Raw genomic sequence first — 17,858 nt, forward strand, 5'->3', positions numbered from 1 at the left:
TTTTGTTCTTTATTTAAAAAGTATTTAAAATAGCATCTTCACTATTTTCAACATAATGGAATGGAAATTCTATTCAATTCCCAATATTTTGGGAAATGCATTGGCTTTTTAACGTGAAGAACAAAACTGCTATTTCGACAGTAATGTAACCAATTGCTAGTCAGATTATTATAAGCTCAGATGTCTCAATAATGAAAATGAAATTAAAAGGAGTCGAGATGGATGTCAATGTGACTTCAGGTTTGAATGTTTAAAATGGAATTGCAATTTTTCTGCGTTAACCAGAATGTTTTAGAAATTATAATAAAAATAAGTGGACCAAAAATAAGTGTGCATTCTTCTGAGCCTTAACCTTTCGCTTAGAAATGGTGGATTGGAAAATACATTTAATTATAAATATTGAGTAATCTAGGAAGAGGGTGGATGAATTGGCCCTAATTGTTGTTACGAACCCTGGCTTAGTAGTATTTAGCTTACAAAGCAACAAAACTGCTTCAATTTGAGATACAAAACCAGCATGAATTTTTAACAGCATCAGGGTTCTTGGGGAAGGGAATTCAATCATGTGGAAAGTTTTGAAATAAAGTCCCCGTTATGTCATATCCAAGTTATTATGAGGCAAAGAAAAAGACCCTCTTTCATATTCTAAATAAATTGATAGATTTATCAAGTAAATCTGTTTATCATTCAGCCCATAAAGGTATGCAGAAAATGAGGATCATCAATATATTCACTGTTGTGATTATGGTGTGGCAATGCAGTAGGAAACACAGGGACCAGTACTGTAGATGGCAATACATGGAATTTCATGTAACTCTTATGTGATATATTACAGATATCATTAGGGAATAAACACAGCCAAATCTGTCTTTTCTACAGAGCCAAATGTCACTGAACAAATGTTCTTGGCTCTTGCTCTTTTTTCCAGGAGCATTTCTAACAGTGAAGTCAATTAGACTTTGCAATATATGTTCACACTTGTGTTTCTAGAGGTAGTAAAAGTATTTCAATCAAATTGCAGTTTCCCCAAAAACTAGTTTCCACCTACATAGCCAAGACATCTCAAGTCACCCAGTTATTTTTACTCCTATGGAACATTTCTATTTTTGTATGGCTGCACTTCATTCTCATTAGCAAATTAAAACCTAACTTTTATCAGCAGCTGCATACAATTAAGTGACCCTCTGCACAGTTGGAGAGAAACAGAGGTTGCTATGACCCTACCTAGCAAGGTTACTTCAGGTGAGACACAGAAGAGGGCCATTTACTTGGGATGGGGTGGGGAACACCAACCAGCCAATAAATTCCACACCTTATAGCATAAACTCTGCAGATCCAATATAATATTATTGGCATAACCCATTATGTTGTACAGGCAGTGGATTTTTTCAGTATCGCTTTGAGCCAAATCTAAGCGTTGTTTTTTTTTAAACAGTTCTTCCATCTCTTGAATTTTGGGATTTTATTTTTCTTACCCTTGCTACTACCTGTACCGATCTAATAGCATACAACCAACACTTAAACCTGTTATTTATATGGAAACCCATCTCACAAAAGTGACACTGAGTGGCTGACCAAGATAAAAATACAATGTAAAATACATTTTTAAAAAGTTCATCCAAAACACCATACTGTTAAAAAAAATGTCTGGATTCACAGAACACACTCAACCTCATTGTTTTTGCTTCTTGTGTGAACCAGCTCATTTTTTCAAAGGAGTTTAGCATTAGGGTTGGCCTTATCTGAATTCATATTGCACATTCTGGGTCAGAATGAGTGGTGCGGTGAAGTTCAATCCTAGGTAGAGGCAGGTATTTCTCTCTCTGGGCACACTGAGAATTCTGTATATCTGCTAAACAAAACACTGCATTGGTGACAGGAAGGGCATCCGGCCTTTAAAACACTCTGCTAGCTCCGTTCAGTTGCCCAGACTCCATCCTGCAAGGGATCATTATGATTCTGGGTTTAGGCTCCATAGCAGTCTGAATGAAACTGGATCCCAGATGTAGAATTTATTGCCTTGTTGACCAAGCAGAAAAACACTAGCAACACAATTGGCAAACCTGACATATCATGATTACCAATATCTATAGTTGGGGGCAGAGTTGCTTTAGCACAACACACTCTTGCTCTCCAGTTCCACAAAACCTCTAGCAAAATGATAGTAATAATATTAGAAAAGTCATTGCTCTTTCTTTCACTTACCATTTCTTAAATGGAAATTCAGATAAAGGGGAAAATTTGCTTATTAAATAAGCAGTTTATAAGAGCTAGTTTTTAAAAAGCAGATTTTTTACATATATAAAAATCAAACTTAATAACTCATCTCCCTCAAAGAGAGGCTCTGGGCATTGTGCAATTTAATTAATAAATTAAAATATTAAAACCTGAATAATTTAGGATTAAAAAATTTAAAAAATGTAAGTTATAAAATTACAAAAAAATGAAAGTTCCAAATGGGGAGACTAGGAGTCTCAGCTAATATCACATTCTTGTTTTACCTTGTCTTTGCTTGTTATTGCACCTAAAATGTAGTTGTTTCATAATTTTTTACACCCTTACTCTCTAACATACAAAGAATGCAATTTAGAGAAATGACACAGCAGACTAATTCTATGATAGAAATATAGGTGAAGATAAATTTCCAATGCAGCTTTGTAAAATACTAATGTATACCAGAGTGGAGACCTTTAGTAGGAAAAAGCCAAGGTAACTAAGTACAGATATAAAATTATTGAGCTTTAAAATGGTGCTAAAGTTACAAGACGAGACTGTCCTTGGAAATGAACTACCAGAAAAGACGTAAGGACTTGCTATAACCATTAACTAGACTCAAGCAAGATTTTTAACTTCTATATTTACATGTTTAAGAATCCTGTTTAATGCTACCATTTAAAGAAAATCCAAGGATAAAGCTTATATGCCCAGATTTATAGGGATTTAAAATTTTACATTTTTCCTATTTTGTCAGTGGCAAATGTTCTGAATATTTAAGAAATCATAAGCCTGCATAGTAACTCTACTACATCTGCTGAAGAAAAAAGAACAGCAACAAGCATTTTCTCTATTGCGGATTTAATACTTATTTTGTTTCTTCAAGAATCTAGTAACCAACATTACCAACCTTAGTGGTAATTAGAGTATAATGGGACCAGTTTACTCACCTATAATGCAACTTGGAACACACTTAGGTCAATATCATTTTGTTATTTAAAAATCTTAGTTAAACAATGAAGGAATATACCATCATGTGTTGCAGGGAAGGCACATAAACATTAAGAATGTAATTATGTTATAATCTCACTTTCTATTGCGACATTTTTATAACCAATTCAATTTAAAAGAAGCAGACATAGTTTAGTAGAAAATCTTTTTCATATGTTATTATTCCCAGAATTCACAACAGATAAGCAGAATTGACAGTAGACACTTGGATATAAAACATAAAACATTTTTATTGGAACCTCGGGAGCAAATAACTCTTTGTCTGCACGTTACCTAACAGATCTACAAAGCTTGAATACTGGATAAGCTGACATAACAATCTCTTCAGTCAACATCTACCAAAACCTGTTTTAAAGTTTCACTTTTTATATATAGTTCAGAGGCATTCCTTGTTCAAAAAATATATATCCAAATAATAATAAAAATGCATAGAAATATGTATTACTTCAAGACTCTTAGTTCTCCTATGTCAAATGTGCAAATCACAAACAAGAGACTCCCAGCATACAGCCAACATCAAATTAAAAACAAGTCCTGTACAAGACACCCATTCATTTTATTCTAGAAACTGGGTTACATTCTCAATTTCTTCAATGTGAATATTTCTTCATCTTGTCTTGACGCTGACTAAGCATGTCATGATTAGTAGCAATTCTGTTCTTTTGGAGTAATCCCTTTCAGAAGTTTCCCCAAAGACCAAAGTTTACATTTTACAATTTACACTTCCAAATCTTGGAGGAAGCAGGTATCTTGGTTTGAAATTCAACATGAGACAGAATGTATCTTAATAATATATCCCACCCTCAAAGCACAAAAGCTACCTAAACTTTGGGCAAAGTCTCGCAGGATGACAGGTACAGATCTGGCTGGGCACAAAATTGATCTAAGAACATTTTCCACCCACGAACAAATAAAGAATTTATAGTTTTTGACAAATTATCCTTAGTAAATAAATCACAGAGTGTTACTTTCAGAAAAGTAAAGAAATGTGAGAAGACTTCTCTTCTGAATCTATTAATTTTAATCCAACCCAGAAGAAAATTCAGAAGTGATGTGTTTGTAGTCACCTACTTTCACAGACAAGGTTGGGAAGGAGGCACCAATTACACACTTTTCTGTCAGGAATTTTTAGAACGAGCATGTGCAACAGCAAATGTATGGACGGAAAGTCTTGTGTTTGAGCCCCCATCCAAAATATCGCAAGATGAGATGACATTTTGCAGAGCTTGAGCATACGCTGAAAGAGAAATGAGCTTTATTGGGATATATACAGTTTTGACGGCAAAGACAATAGAAAGCACGATTATGCGCTACTTGAAAAATAAACATTTTTCCTCTACAATAGTAGAGGCTATACAATCAATGTAGTAGTTCAAACAATGTTTATGGATTTAACTATCATAAGGTACAATCAGAGATTTAATCATTTTTTTTAAATATAGCAAAGGAAAATGAATTTAGGGAATGTCTTTTCTAAATGTCAATGTACCAAATTTTAGGAAGGCAGCAGTTGGGGTGGGACTTCCATTTTCATGGCTTTTGTTTTTCCCAATCATATGTTTGGTCAGTTAGCAACAGAATGCCAGTTTCAATAGATTTTCAACCTGATCCAGCATGGCAATTTATGTATTAAGAAAATTCATATGGCCACTCAACTCAGTCATCCTGACCCTAAGGCAGTTTAGAGAATTTCTTATCTAACTGCAAGGCTGTGAGTTTTATCAGTCTGATACAGCAAAATGGTTTCTTTCTTTACGCTGCATTGCTTGTCCATAAGAATCACAGTTCAAAGTCTTTGCATTATACACAAAGTCAGGAATTAAAACCTCCACAAGGGACTTTCTTCGAAGGAGAGAACAGTAACTGAAAATAATTACTACAATATGAAGCAGCAGGGATTTTGTGTGACCAAACAGAATGTACAGCTGTGGATATAGGCAAAAAAAGAAAGTTTAAGTTTGAGTAACTTCTATTGTGAAGTACAGTATCCCACCTTCTTTGCTTCCTTTATTTCATGACTTTGAAAAGACATATTGCTTTAAGTTCTGAATGAACAATACCTAATCACAGCAGGCAATCTTGGGACCTGTCTTTGTTTATAGCGTCTACACATTTAGAATCTGTCTGTTCAATTCTTTATGTGGTATTTAGTTGCCAATGTTTTTTTTAGCTGGTTACTACAATTGTAACTTAGGTTCAGAGCTCTTCCTTTCACTGAACTGAAATGCTATCAAACTGAGGCAGAACAGAAGCCGAATTTGTTTCAAATGTTACCATATATCAACAATTGCAAGAGAAAAGTGTGGAAGAAGATACTTCACTCGAAGTGTAATTAACAATACTTTCCCAGAGTTATGGCAACTAGAAACATCGTCTTACTCAATGTCAGTTTGCACATCTGTCATGGACAGTGACATCACTGGTGGTGTACTGAGTTGCCTTCTCTATTGCACCAGCTGTTTTAGAACACACTGAATCAAATCCAATTGAGGAGGATCGGTACTGAAAGTAATGGAGCAAGAGGGACTTCCAAATATGATACCTTTGTGGTTTTTGTAGAACATACAGTTGTTGGCACAGCTATCGGGATGAGTGTCCCAGAAATCTGACCCACAAAAGCACAAGGGAGGCAAATGTATATTATACATGTCGATCTTCTCTCGCATCTGGGCTCGTAATGCTTCCACATATCTGCAAAACACATTAGTGCTAGAACCAAATTTCCTGGCTGAAATCTGCTCAACATATTTCACCTATTTTTCTTCTGCAACAAACAAGCAAATCAAGCAAGGAGCTATAGGATTTAGGTTTCCTGGGATACAAGCTTTTCTAGACTAGAATCAAGTTTGCAAGATTCATAAAGTGTCGCTTTCAATCGGTGTGCAAATTAACATAAGCTCCTGAAATGTTTAATGATTAAAATTAAAGTAATAAAAATATTAAAATTAGATTTAATTTTAATTGCTTTAAAAATACTCTGCATCATTACATAGGACATCTTCAATCATATAGTTACAGAAAAGGTATTGAAACCTAATAGAAGTATAGTAAGTTCAAAATACAAGCCTCAGATAAGAATCGGCAATATAATGAAGCCTGGATTTCATAGTTTAGGAATATGAGACTTATCGTATTTTCATCCAATGTTATATGCAATTTAATGGGCATTCAGCAATAAGGGACATTCCTTCTCCCCTACTGTGATCTTTTAAACCAGGGTATACTGCATATCTGAAATGCTTGAAAAAATTTGGGAACTTCATCCACAATTAGGCCTAAACTTCTACCCATCCTCTCTTTTACTGATAGCTTCCTCACTTCTAATCATCTGGATGCCTACAGGAGAGGGCTGCAAATAAATTGATGGGCTCACAGAGGCAGCCATTTCTCCAAGTGCTTCTTGTATTCATGTTCTACAGTGGATGTGGGGCTTTAGGTGGCCTCGGGTCATTCTGCTTGCCCATAAGCACATGCTGATGCTGATGCGCCTGACCAAAGGGATCATTCCTACAACTGTCAATCCTACAACTATCACCAACTTACTATAATATCCTGGAGCAGAATAACCAAGTGAAAAGGTTGGCTGGAGGCATCTGCAAGTATTTTGACCAGGTTATGTTTGCTGGATTAGCAATGTGATATAACTCTTAGAAATATAGGTAGTCCTCGACTTACAAGTTTATTTAGTGACTGTTACAATGCCACTGAAAAAAGTGACTTATGTCCGTTTTTCACACTTACGACCACTGTGGCATCCCTATGGTCACGTGATCAAAATTCAGAGGCTTGGAAACTGACTCATACGGTTGCAATGGTCAGGAGTCATGTGGTCACCCATTTGTGACCTTCTGACAAACTAAGTCCATGGGGAAACCAGTTTCACTGAACAATCATACTACTAATTTACCAGAAACAGTGGTTCACTTAACAACTGTGGCAACCAATGTTGTAAAATGGAGCAAAGCTCATTTAACAAATGTTTCACTTAATGACAGAAATTTGGCTTCAACTGTTGTCATAAGTTGAGGACTACCTATACTCAACACCTGAAGAAGTTCAGCTGCCTTTGGTTGTGCTGGTGATGCTCCCCTATCATCTATCTCCTGAATAGATACCAGTGACTAAGAAAGGCCCTGGCCTTTAGGCTTTGTCAGGAGACTGGACTAGGTAAATGTGTCTTCTGGTCCGGCAGTGCTTGCAAATGCATGTTTATTGGATTCCAAACTTTAACTCACCTAGAATATTCTTTACTTTTTTGTTTTTTCTTTTCTTCTGGGTCTTCCAGTTTCAGTTGTTGCAGTTTTTCACAGGTTTTCCCCCTGGGGTGAGCACTTTTTTGGGAAGCCACCTCCTGTGTCCCTTTCTCCTTTGCTCGTTGTGCCTCCTGTATTCTTTGTTCCTCTGCACGGCGCCGATACTCCTTTTCTTTCCTAATTCTGTGGCAGACAAAAATTCCAATCCTTCAGAATTAGTTATTGGAGTACAGAATCAAATGTTAGAGGAACACAGCTGTCCATTCTGTTCTGCTACCAAATCTCTATATGAAATAAAGGGAAGATTATAAAATCTGGCTAAAGGCATATTATTGTTACTTTAGTTTCAGCAGACTGAAAACATAGCAATCAGCTTTGCATCTTATTTAGCATATTTCTGCATGTTATACTTACTTGACTGTGTATTCCACATTACAACTTTTTCCCCTTTACCTGCAAATGTTTGGTTTCTAATCAACTATATATTAGAACAAAAAAAAATAGCTCTAAGCAATAGTTAATATAAAAGAGCTAGGGGATAGTGCAAAAGAAAACTAAAGAGAAATAAGAGATTGCTAACAAAAATATTGACAAAAAGAGTATTTCAGCTAGAGAATTCTGTATACAGGTAGTCCTCAACTTACAACATTTCATTTAATAACTGTTCAAAGTTATAATGGCACTGGAAAAAGTGACTTATAATTTTTCACACATGACAGTTGCAGTGTCCCCATGGTCACATGATTTACATTCAGATGCTTGACAACTGATTCATATTTATGATGGTTGCAATGTCTCAGTCATATAATCAACTTTTGTAACCTTCTGTCAAGCAAAGTTAATGGGGAGACCAGATTCACTGAACAACTGGGTTACTAATTTAACAACTGCAGGGGTTCATTTAACAAATGTGACAAGAAAAGGGGGCAAAACTCACTTAACAAATTTCTCACTTAGCAACATAAATTCTGGGCTCCGTTATGGTTGTACATCAAGGACTACCTGTACAGGAATGGTACAACAGAGAGCTTTCATTATAAAATCATAAAAGTCCAATCAAATTCAGTCTCTCGCAACAGTCTTCAGTAATACAATTAATGGAAATAGCCATATTCAGAAGAAAGGTATTCCCAAATATTAGGGCACAAAACAACTTGTTGTGTTTATGCCATATCTAGACTACCTAGAGGGGCCTGGTTAGTCACTGCATGAAAACAGAATGCTGGGTGAAATCGACCTTCAGCCCAAATCATCAGAGGGTAATTGTGTACCTGCTGCTAGCTTAATAAATGAAAAACTCTTCAAATCAATGGAAAAATACAAAAATTTAAAAGGAAAAAATATTTGTTTTAGAAAACCCTGCTGCTTAAGAAAACATAGCCATTTAACTGTTGTTTTCCTCCCTTGGGCAATCTCTTTAAAACTCAATATTTGTCCAGACTTTACTGCATCATTGTAAAGTTTTCACTAGTAAAACACTATGGGAGCAAAGGTAATTGAACCAAATGCTTACAATAAAAGACAGCATTTTCTCCTGTATAAAAAGAAAAGGCTCTGCCAAGTAAGAATTTATAAGAGAAGATTCCTCAGATGTTATGAAAAACTTCAGTGTACAACTTGCTCAGGTGACCTCTTTTACCATTTTTAAAAAAAAAATATATCCAATAAAACAAATTTCTTCTGGAGCCCAGATATGCTTTTAAAAAATGACAACGGCATAGCTTGGCACATTATTTTACCTCATTTTACTACCGTTCAAGTGAGATACTATTGCACCAAGGCCCCCCATACCTATGACAGGAAAGGGAAAGCTATAGGTCAGAACAGCTGTGTTGCCAGCTGTCAGTTATTTCTGATACTCTCCTGGCCACTAAAATTAATGAAATGAGAAGCTGGTTTGCTGAACAGTAAAATACCAGTCTCATCTTTATTTTTGAGCTACATAGAGACATTTTTAGAAACCAAAAAAAGGGTGGCTACCACCTAGTAGTTTGTTAGACCTTTTTCTTTCAAAAGTATAGAACAATGTTAGCAATCATTTTTTTATATTCAAGAGATTACAGGCAAAAAAGAATGGTCATCTACTGAATGTGTACTTGTCCATTTTCCTCTGCCACTCCTTCTGTCTTTGCTGCTCCTTCACTTGCTCTCTTTCGATATCCATGAAGAGGCGCCGATACCTCAGATATTGGCTTTGGTGCTACGGAAAAAGAAGAGTTTCAGTTGGATCCTAATGCTGGATCGTGCTATTCCATGTACCACCGAGGAAATGTTTACTCTATTCTTCTTCCTAACCACACCTAAGGCAAATAAATACAGCATGACCCATACCAGTGATTTAACCTGGACCATCTATCATTTGTTCATGTTCTCAATGGTTGCATATAGAGTATAGTCTCATGAAATAATTAGATGAAGAATTAATACATGATGAACCAGTATATTTTTCTGTTCCTTCGAATCTCATCTTAGATTGCAAGTCAGTGGACATGAACTGTGTTTTGAAAATTTTTGCGAGGTTTCTCAAATATATCATTAAACTCAGCACATAATATACAATTTATCTCGTTTTATTAACACAAAAATGTAAAAAAATTATCTCTTTTTCACTCCAACCAAGGAACCTGGGGGATTTCATATGTGAGAGAAAATCTGGAATTTAAATCTGGCCTACGTTCAAAGTCTATTGATATTGTTTGGATTTATTTTTCATATACCTGATCACACACTTGCATGAATTGGGACATTAGCTATCTCTGTGTTATCTTACAGTTTAAGAAAAACTTTCTAGTGCTTGCTCTTTTTCCATAATTAGGGAGTTTCATTGTTACATATTACAAGGTTATATGGTATTGCTATAATTTATTGGAGAAGTTCACCAAATATATCTCTTCAGTGAGACTTCATACTGCTGGCTAGTAATTAGCCCACAATTAAATAAAGACAACCACAAATCTACTGCTAGCAACTGCACATAGGAACTATTACAAAAAATTATGTCACTGCTATTTTCATAGATATATATTAAATTTTCACTATCCATTGGAATTCTCAGACAGCCTATCCAACTTGACCTATGCTGATTTTGGTAACATCTGTGATCAGATCAAGCTGCCTAGTGCTGCCATCTATAGATAGAAACAATAATTCAATTTTTTACTCAGGGATCAGCAATGAGATGCATAATTAGGTATCTGATTAAAAAATCTCCCTTTCAGTCATGATAGCACTGAATAAGGTGGATTCATGTAAGATTATATACCTGCTTCTTTGATTGTTCCTCCTCTACTCCAGGCCAGAATATATGAACAGCATGAGCCTCAATATCAGCTAGATTATTATCTTTCAAGGTACCACTATTTACCTGGAAGAAAAAATAAAGAGATTAAACCTTTGAAATAATCATACATGGGGACATAAAAGGCTACCACCGTTGAAACCTGGATAGCTTTTTTTCATATTTTTTTTCAAAATGTTTCTTCTTGTCTGTTATGCAACAGACAAACTTTAACATACCCACAGTATCAAGCAAAGAATAAGATCCCACATCCTATTACTGTTATTGGTTACTGAAAATAGCTTTTTCTGGTTTTGATAAAGAGCTATACAGAACTGTACAAAATCCCTAATCTCCGGACAACAGCCCAAATATATATATGAGAAATAGCATGGAGAGCAAAATAGAACACTCTTCCGCATCCCACCAGATTAGCTTTTCCCTGAAAAGTATCTTTATTTGTGAAGAACACAACTATAGAAATTTTGGTGGCAATCCCATTATATATGAAAGATCAATTCAGAAAATCTCTTATAACCTTCAGGCCTAACCATGGTGTATTTCACTATTGCAAAATTGTCCATGCAAAGAAAACCAGAAACACAATATTTACCTAATACTTACCATATAAAAATATTGCATTATATCAGCAATATGCAATTATTCATTGTTATAGGGCAGAAGAATGATTAGTGCATAGGAAACTTCTGCAATACATCAATAAATGTGTAAATCACATTTCTTGGATCTGTTTCGTTAGGACTAAAAAAATTGAAATGTTTTTTAAATTATAGCTAAGCTATAATAAAACCATATATTGCTTGAATTTTGAGTTACTTGTCTATACTAAAATAGAAACCATTTTAATGTTCAGTACAAGAATTTACATGCAAATAAGAATAGCAGTTTTTCATTTCAATAATATAGTCTCTCAAGGAAGGTAACAAGAATAATAAGGCCAATATTTTTCCAAAAGTGTTTAACATAATTGAGGTTATTTATTCAAATTTACATGGCTGCCCATCTCACAGTCAAATAAAAGAAATGTATCAATGCCATTATACAAATAAAACATATTAAATATTATTAAAATTAAAATATACATTTTAATGGTATTTACTTATTATGGCCTGGAGACAGTGATCATATCAACTATAATAGTAGAGTCATTTTAGAATGTTACTGGTTCCCTGAGACTCCGAAGCCTGGTGATATAACCAGATATTGAAGGATTTTTGGAATATTAACAGGGATGGAAGCTAACTTGGGGGGGGAGGGAGGGAGGAGGAGGGAGACTGTTGTTGCATAAGGCAGATGACATGGCAGAGAAGGCCCACTTTCTTGGGACTATCAAATGTAAAGCCCCCAGCAGATGGTTAGTTGAACTAGATGTTAGTTTCAAATCTCATACTTGAGAAGTCTTACTTTTTGAAATTCTATGTTGTCCCAATTCCCTCCCTCTTGTTCTTGAAGTTCTGCTGGAAGATCATGGCGTCCCTTCAGAGGAAGTTCTCCCATATCACCCTCTTCTGGGCTTAGAGTAGTTGTGTTGTAAGGTTCTATGTTCTAAAAAAAGACATTGCAGCCAAAGTATTTTTTATAAATTAATATAAAAGCTAGCCACCAGCAATAACCCTAAATTGCAACTGTGGTCTTCAAAAAAATATAAAAATGTTGAACAAACCACAAGATAGACACATCTAGCAAGAACAGTGACGAGTCTGTCCTGGACAAGGTTGGAGGTAGCCAGGTAATTATAAATAATGGTTGGCAAATGAAAATAATGCTAACTCAGCTTTATGAGAGAACCCTGCTGTTAAAAAGCAGTATATAGATATCTAAACAAACATTCAGATTCAGTAAGAAACTCATTTGAATCTTGTCTAGGTTTGGGCATCATGAAAGCAAATCAAGTGTAAAGTCTAATGACAGACCTCTGTTCATTGTATTTTTTGCAAATCATGTGGAGATGTGTTCCTCCAAGCTTACATAAGTACTTTGGTGCAAGGAAGATCCTCCTCTAACTTAAACTTCTAATTGATTTGCAGCTGCATTTGCTAGAATTCTCAACCAGAATATCTACTCCTATATTTAGGAACCATGATGGTGTAGTAGTTAGAATGCAGTATCACAGGCTAACTATGCCCACAGCCAGAAGTTTCATCCTCAATGGCTCAAGGTTGACTCAGCCTTCCAACCTTCTGAGGTCAGTAAAATGAGTATCCAGATTGTTGGAAGCAATCTGCTGACTGTAGGATTTGCTTAGAGAGGGCTTTAAAGCACTATGAAGTGATATATAAGTCTAAGTGTTCAAAAGTAGGTGGAAGGTTCAGTGTGGTAACCAGAACTTGCAGCTGCCCAAATGTCCCATTTTCCTGCCGTGCCTTGATTTACTGTTTTAAGGAAAACTTAGTAAATGGAAATTTAATTCCCTATTCACAGCCAAACAAATACTACAGTTCTTAGCATGCATGGCATTGTATGCATTTCTGTGCTAATAACCTGTCTTCTGGGCGAATTCCGATGAACACCTCCTGAGTGTTCTGGAGGTTCATTTCCTTCTGGAACAGCTTTTCGAGAAGCCAGTTTGTGCCGAACCTGTTGCACTGTTTTCCTTACCTGAAAGAAGAGATTTATACAAAGAAGCAGATAGCACACATTATAAACAGGGTTTGCTTGTCATTAGTGTATTAAGTCAGAGAACTGAAAACAGGAAAAAAAAAACATTTACAGTTTTGGCTAGCTCTGAGAACTGCTCCGGCATGTAATCAGCTTGTTGTACATAGGTGACTTTGTCATTAGACTTGCCAATGGCAGAATCTCTGGTATATCTGTAGAGACATGTATTTTTCTTAGGGGTCAACCGCAACGCAGAATCTGAAAATCCTATAATAACAGAACTTTCTTTCAGGGCCTGTCAAAAGAGAAAAAAGTGTGAGAATGAGCTGCATACAAGCTTAAAATGACAATGAGAAAGAAATAGTATCAAATGATGGGAAAGCAAAAATACACTGTATGAAGAGATCAGTAGTTTTAAACTCAGATGCATATGATTAAAAATAATCCTTGAAATATTGCTTTTTTTGACAATTGGATGCTATTGTTTTCTAAAAATTTGGAAAAAAGATATCTGATAAGATAGATTGCAGTAAATATGAACTAAAGTAATCTCAAAAAGGCTTTGTAGCCTGTGGAATTAAGGAGTGGTGTCTTTTAAAAATCAACAATTTTATGTTATTTATGTTAAAATAATTTTATTTGTAAGAAAATAAACAAGCAGATTACAATAACTACTCTTCAAACTAAATTGATGCTTTTTTATTGCACAGAAATTCAGTTTTCAAGAAATTCACATGCATATATAAAAGAAATAGAACCTTACAGCTTCGTAAGATGTCTTCAACTGTTGTTTCCTCTTTAGATTAACACATTGGTTCACCCTGCGTTTTACCTCCTGCTGAAAATGTTTCAATGTTCTCTCTTTTTCTTTTTGTTGTTCTTTGTATTCTTTTTCAGTCTGAATAGCTGTAGCCTGTAGAAATAATTAGATAAACAGATAACAAGGGCACCATGCTTCAGAACAGCATCAAGCTTGCTGTTAATGCTTACCAAGTTTTGCTAATACAGAAAGCTTGTCTTGATGAAAGCACTCTTAGTATCACTTTGTATAGGTAGGTACTGTTGATACTGAAGACATATATTAAGTATATACTTTTGATTTGTACCACTAACACAATGAACAACATGGGTTCTAATTAAAACACGAGAGCAATTTGTAGCCTTCCAGATGTTAGATTCCAATATCTCTGGGTCCTAATCAGAATGGCCTATTATCAGAGATGACAGGAATTGGGAGTCTAACAGCACTTGCAGAGTCACAGGCACCTCATTTAGCTTAATTAACAAGAAATGAGTAAATCACAGCCTAAAAGCTATGTTGTTCTGACGTTTATCATTCAAAAGTATACTACCATTACAGAATCCCTCAGAATAGAAATAGTTGATAAGATAACTGCTACAACCTGAAGAAGTTTTAGATGTTAGACCTTAGGAACATCTGGGATTTCAATGAACCACTGCCAGTTGGAGTAGAAAGTGAAGCAGATGGTTTAATAGTCTGAATTTTTCATATTGGTTTAGGTAACTTGACACTTAATACTCACAAAAACTGGGCTCTCTTCTCCATCATCTTGGGCGCTCTCCACCCAGGCCCCAACAGGTGCTATGCACTGAGTTCTTCCTGCTAATACATTCCAGTTGATTGATGGAGGCCTCAAATTAGTCTGGGCAATTTTCTGTTGTTGTAGCCCCTTCCTGAGTGGTACCATCTTAGCAACAGGACAGTAAGGCCAGGGTTTCCTATGGAAAGACACCATCATGCTTAATAAGCATTAGTTTATAAGAAAAAACCCCTAGCTCTATCATGTGCCAGAATCATTCTTTAAAGATAGCTGCTGATAATTTACCTGGAAATACAAGCTTATTTAAAAAAAAAGCTGTCTTTCCTTGTTTCTGTCAAAGCCAGCAAGCAAAGCTTCTTGTGACATTTTCTAAGAGATAAAGTAGCTCTACAATGCTGAGATTCCCAGAGTCCCCTTATTGCCCTAAGATCATTTTCCTACTTGCCAATTTTAACCTTTCTTGCATAATCATTGCAAATATCTCCATATCCACACAAGTCCTTGTTTGCTTAGCATCATCTATCAATAATGTCTGTCTCATTATATGAATTCCCCTTAAAAGGTTTAATCAAAATAGAATTAAGTCTAACTGGCTTGGACAAAAAAAAAAGGGAGGTGAGAAGGTATTTGTCCAGAGTGATTTAAAGACTACGGGCTTTATGGAACTAGAGCTAAATACAATTCTTTTCTTTGTTTGGGGTCTATGTACGCACAGTGTATCCTTTTCCTATGTTGTGCTCTAGGGCAGTGTTTCTCAACCTTGGTGACTTTAAGTCCTATGGACTTCAACTCCCAGAATCCCCCAGCCAGCATAGCTGGCTGGGGAATTCTGGGAGTTGAAGTCCACAGGACTTAAAGTCACCAAGGTTGAGAAACACTGCTCTAGGGCAAAAAGATGGGAATGTAAAAATTAAAAATTATATAGTTGCATTGCTCATTTGCTTGAACGTCTGCAGGCCTGGCCGTACATCTGCAAACAATAAAGATCTGAACAATCTTTAGCATTAAAGGTGACTTTTTCTGCAAGGGACTTTATTAAAGGTGGGGCACAGTCTAGGTAAGGACAAGCAGGTGCGGTTGTCATGCGAAATCACTGCATTGGGGCTTCATACTGTTCTGGTATCCCTCAATTACCTCCTTTAGGCCCCCACAACACCCGCCCGAAGTTCTTAAATGTGCTTCCTGCCAAACTTTTTAATACCATAAGGCCATTTTTGCGAGACCGTGGAAGGGTCGCCATCACCAGCCACGGCACCCTCCGCCCAGAGAACCCACTGAGGAGCCCTTCATTCCGGTCTCGGGCCCGCGGGGAACCTTCCCACCTGTTGGCAACAGCCCCCGCAGGGTTCACACCATCCCAGAGGCCGACCTCCGTCCCGCACCTTCTCCGCTTGGCTAGGATTCGGACTCAACCGCTACCATGGCAACCCCCTCCTCCCGCGAGATTTGGCACTCGTACGGCTTGGCCTGTGTGCGCCGCTGCCATGGCAACCAGCTCCCCCTCCGCTTATCCCCGCGCGCTCACGTCTCTTTCCTCACCTTCAGACGCAGCCCGCTGTGCTTCTCTCGCCAACCGTCGTTTTAAAACCTCGCGCCGCTTCCGCTTCAACCACGCGATGGCGCCTCCCCGTCTTTCGCCGGGAACCAATCCGGGCGTAGAAGAGGCAGTGATGTCATAATAAGCCAGGGCAGGCCGTGTGATTGGTCGGTATTCTTACAGCCTTTGGCTGCGCTTTGGAAGGAGGGTCCGTTTGAAGTTTGACCCCGCCCTTCAACTCAAGGCCGTTCCTACTAAGTATTGGTTGCGCCAATCAGCTGCCTGGGTTTAAATTAAAGTCCTCATCCCACTTTCGCTGTTAAAGCTGTTATAGTGGAGCTGATAGGCTGGGTAGCCCGAACGCGCAGAGAGAGTTGGGGATGCCTTAGGAAGGGCTGCAAAAATACAGGCGGCCACTAGAGGGGACTAGAGAGATTCGGGGAAACCTCTCTCGGTCTCCCTCTAGGCGTGATTTGGAGTTTTGCAATGCAGCCCACATTTATTTGTCCTTGGTATACATCATAATTATAACCCTGAATCAATCTGCTACAGAATGCAAGTCTCAAGGTGTGCTTCAACTGCTTTGACATCTTGGAAAAATATCCCAACTAGTATCTTTGAATTGAATGACATCATATGCCCAGCATTGCCTGGGAGTTTTAAGATCACTTGGTATCTAATGGAGAATTGATGTCCAGTGTGGACATCTGTTGTGCAATGAATGCTGCATCGCCATTTCTTTGAATCTTTTGCTTCATTATATGACATGCTCCTATAGGGATCTATAAATAGAAATCCCTATATTTCTTTTCCTGTCATGTTCCCTGAACTTAATTATGTCAGGCATGCGTAATTGATTTTATTCTGTTATCTATTACGTCTAGCCTGCCTTTCTTAATGGACCTATATTGTTTCCACTTTTCTCAATGAATGGGGTTAAGGTCCTGTCCTTAATCCCATAATTTGGAAATGAAGTTGTTTTGTTTATGAATAGGCACATTAAGATGAGGGCTGCTTTCTGCCTGTTTTTCCATTTCTTCTTTGGGGAAATATACTATTCTGCCTCTTTTAATATTCCCCCAAATATTTAATTCTTGGGGGGGGGGGAGGCTTTCCACAGTATGATATTTCTAAGGCATTGTTTAGAGGCAATCTTGTTATTACTTTAGGACACTTCTAGGGGAACAGCAGTTAAGCAGATTAAACTCATAGATCAAGATATAATTTTAAAACATTTTTCATGCTGAGTGGCACGCTTATTATTTGGATGAAAGCTTTAGTTACGGTATTTACATCCTCTGTTTCTATCAATTTGTACTATCTGGTTCCCTCCACCCTTTCAATCATAATATCTATGAGATGTGCCAAATTGTCTCACTGGAGGA

The 17,858-nt window shown here is 36.9% G+C and overlaps 1 protein-coding gene across 1 annotated transcript; it reads right to left on the reverse strand.

Moving 5' to 3' along the window:
• Positions 1-3,470: 3,470 nt before the first annotated feature.
• On the reverse strand, positions 3,471-16,340 carry CCDC15 (coiled-coil domain containing 15). Its single transcript, XM_032228730.1, has 11 exons — positions 16,259-16,340; positions 14,919-15,114; positions 14,138-14,287; positions 13,487-13,669; positions 13,258-13,374; positions 12,181-12,321; positions 10,741-10,842; positions 9,575-9,678; positions 7,461-7,661; positions 5,768-5,916; positions 3,471-4,462 (listed from the first exon to the last, which is right to left on the reverse strand). The coding sequence occupies exons 2-11, from the start codon at positions 15,081-15,083 to the stop codon at positions 4,344-4,346; spliced, it is 1,431 nt and encodes a 476-aa protein (XP_032084621.1). The 5' UTR covers positions 15,084-15,114; positions 16,259-16,340; the 3' UTR covers positions 3,471-4,343.
• Between the last annotated feature and the right edge of the window lie 1,518 nt (positions 16,341-17,858).

This window comes from Thamnophis elegans, chromosome 13, assembly GCF_009769535.1.
Source record: "Thamnophis elegans isolate rThaEle1 chromosome 13, rThaEle1.pri, whole genome shotgun sequence".
In the NCBI taxonomy this organism is placed as follows: domain Eukaryota; kingdom Metazoa; phylum Chordata; class Lepidosauria; order Squamata; family Colubridae; genus Thamnophis; species Thamnophis elegans.

Bases quoted from the DNA above. Each gene is read 5' to 3' on its own strand.
- CCDC15 (XM_032228730.1), bottom strand. From the start codon at position 15,083: ATGGTACCACTCAGGAAGGGGCTACAACAACAGAAAATTGCCCAGACT. The intron at 12,322-13,257 runs GTTATTAGCACA...GTCTTTTTTTAG, and splicing joins GGAATTCGCCCAGAAGACAG to AACATAGAACCTTACAACAC. The intron at 5,917-7,460 runs GTGAGTTAAAGT...TGTGTTTTGCAG, and splicing joins AAAAGTAAAGAATATTCTAG to ATATGTGGAAGCATTACGAG.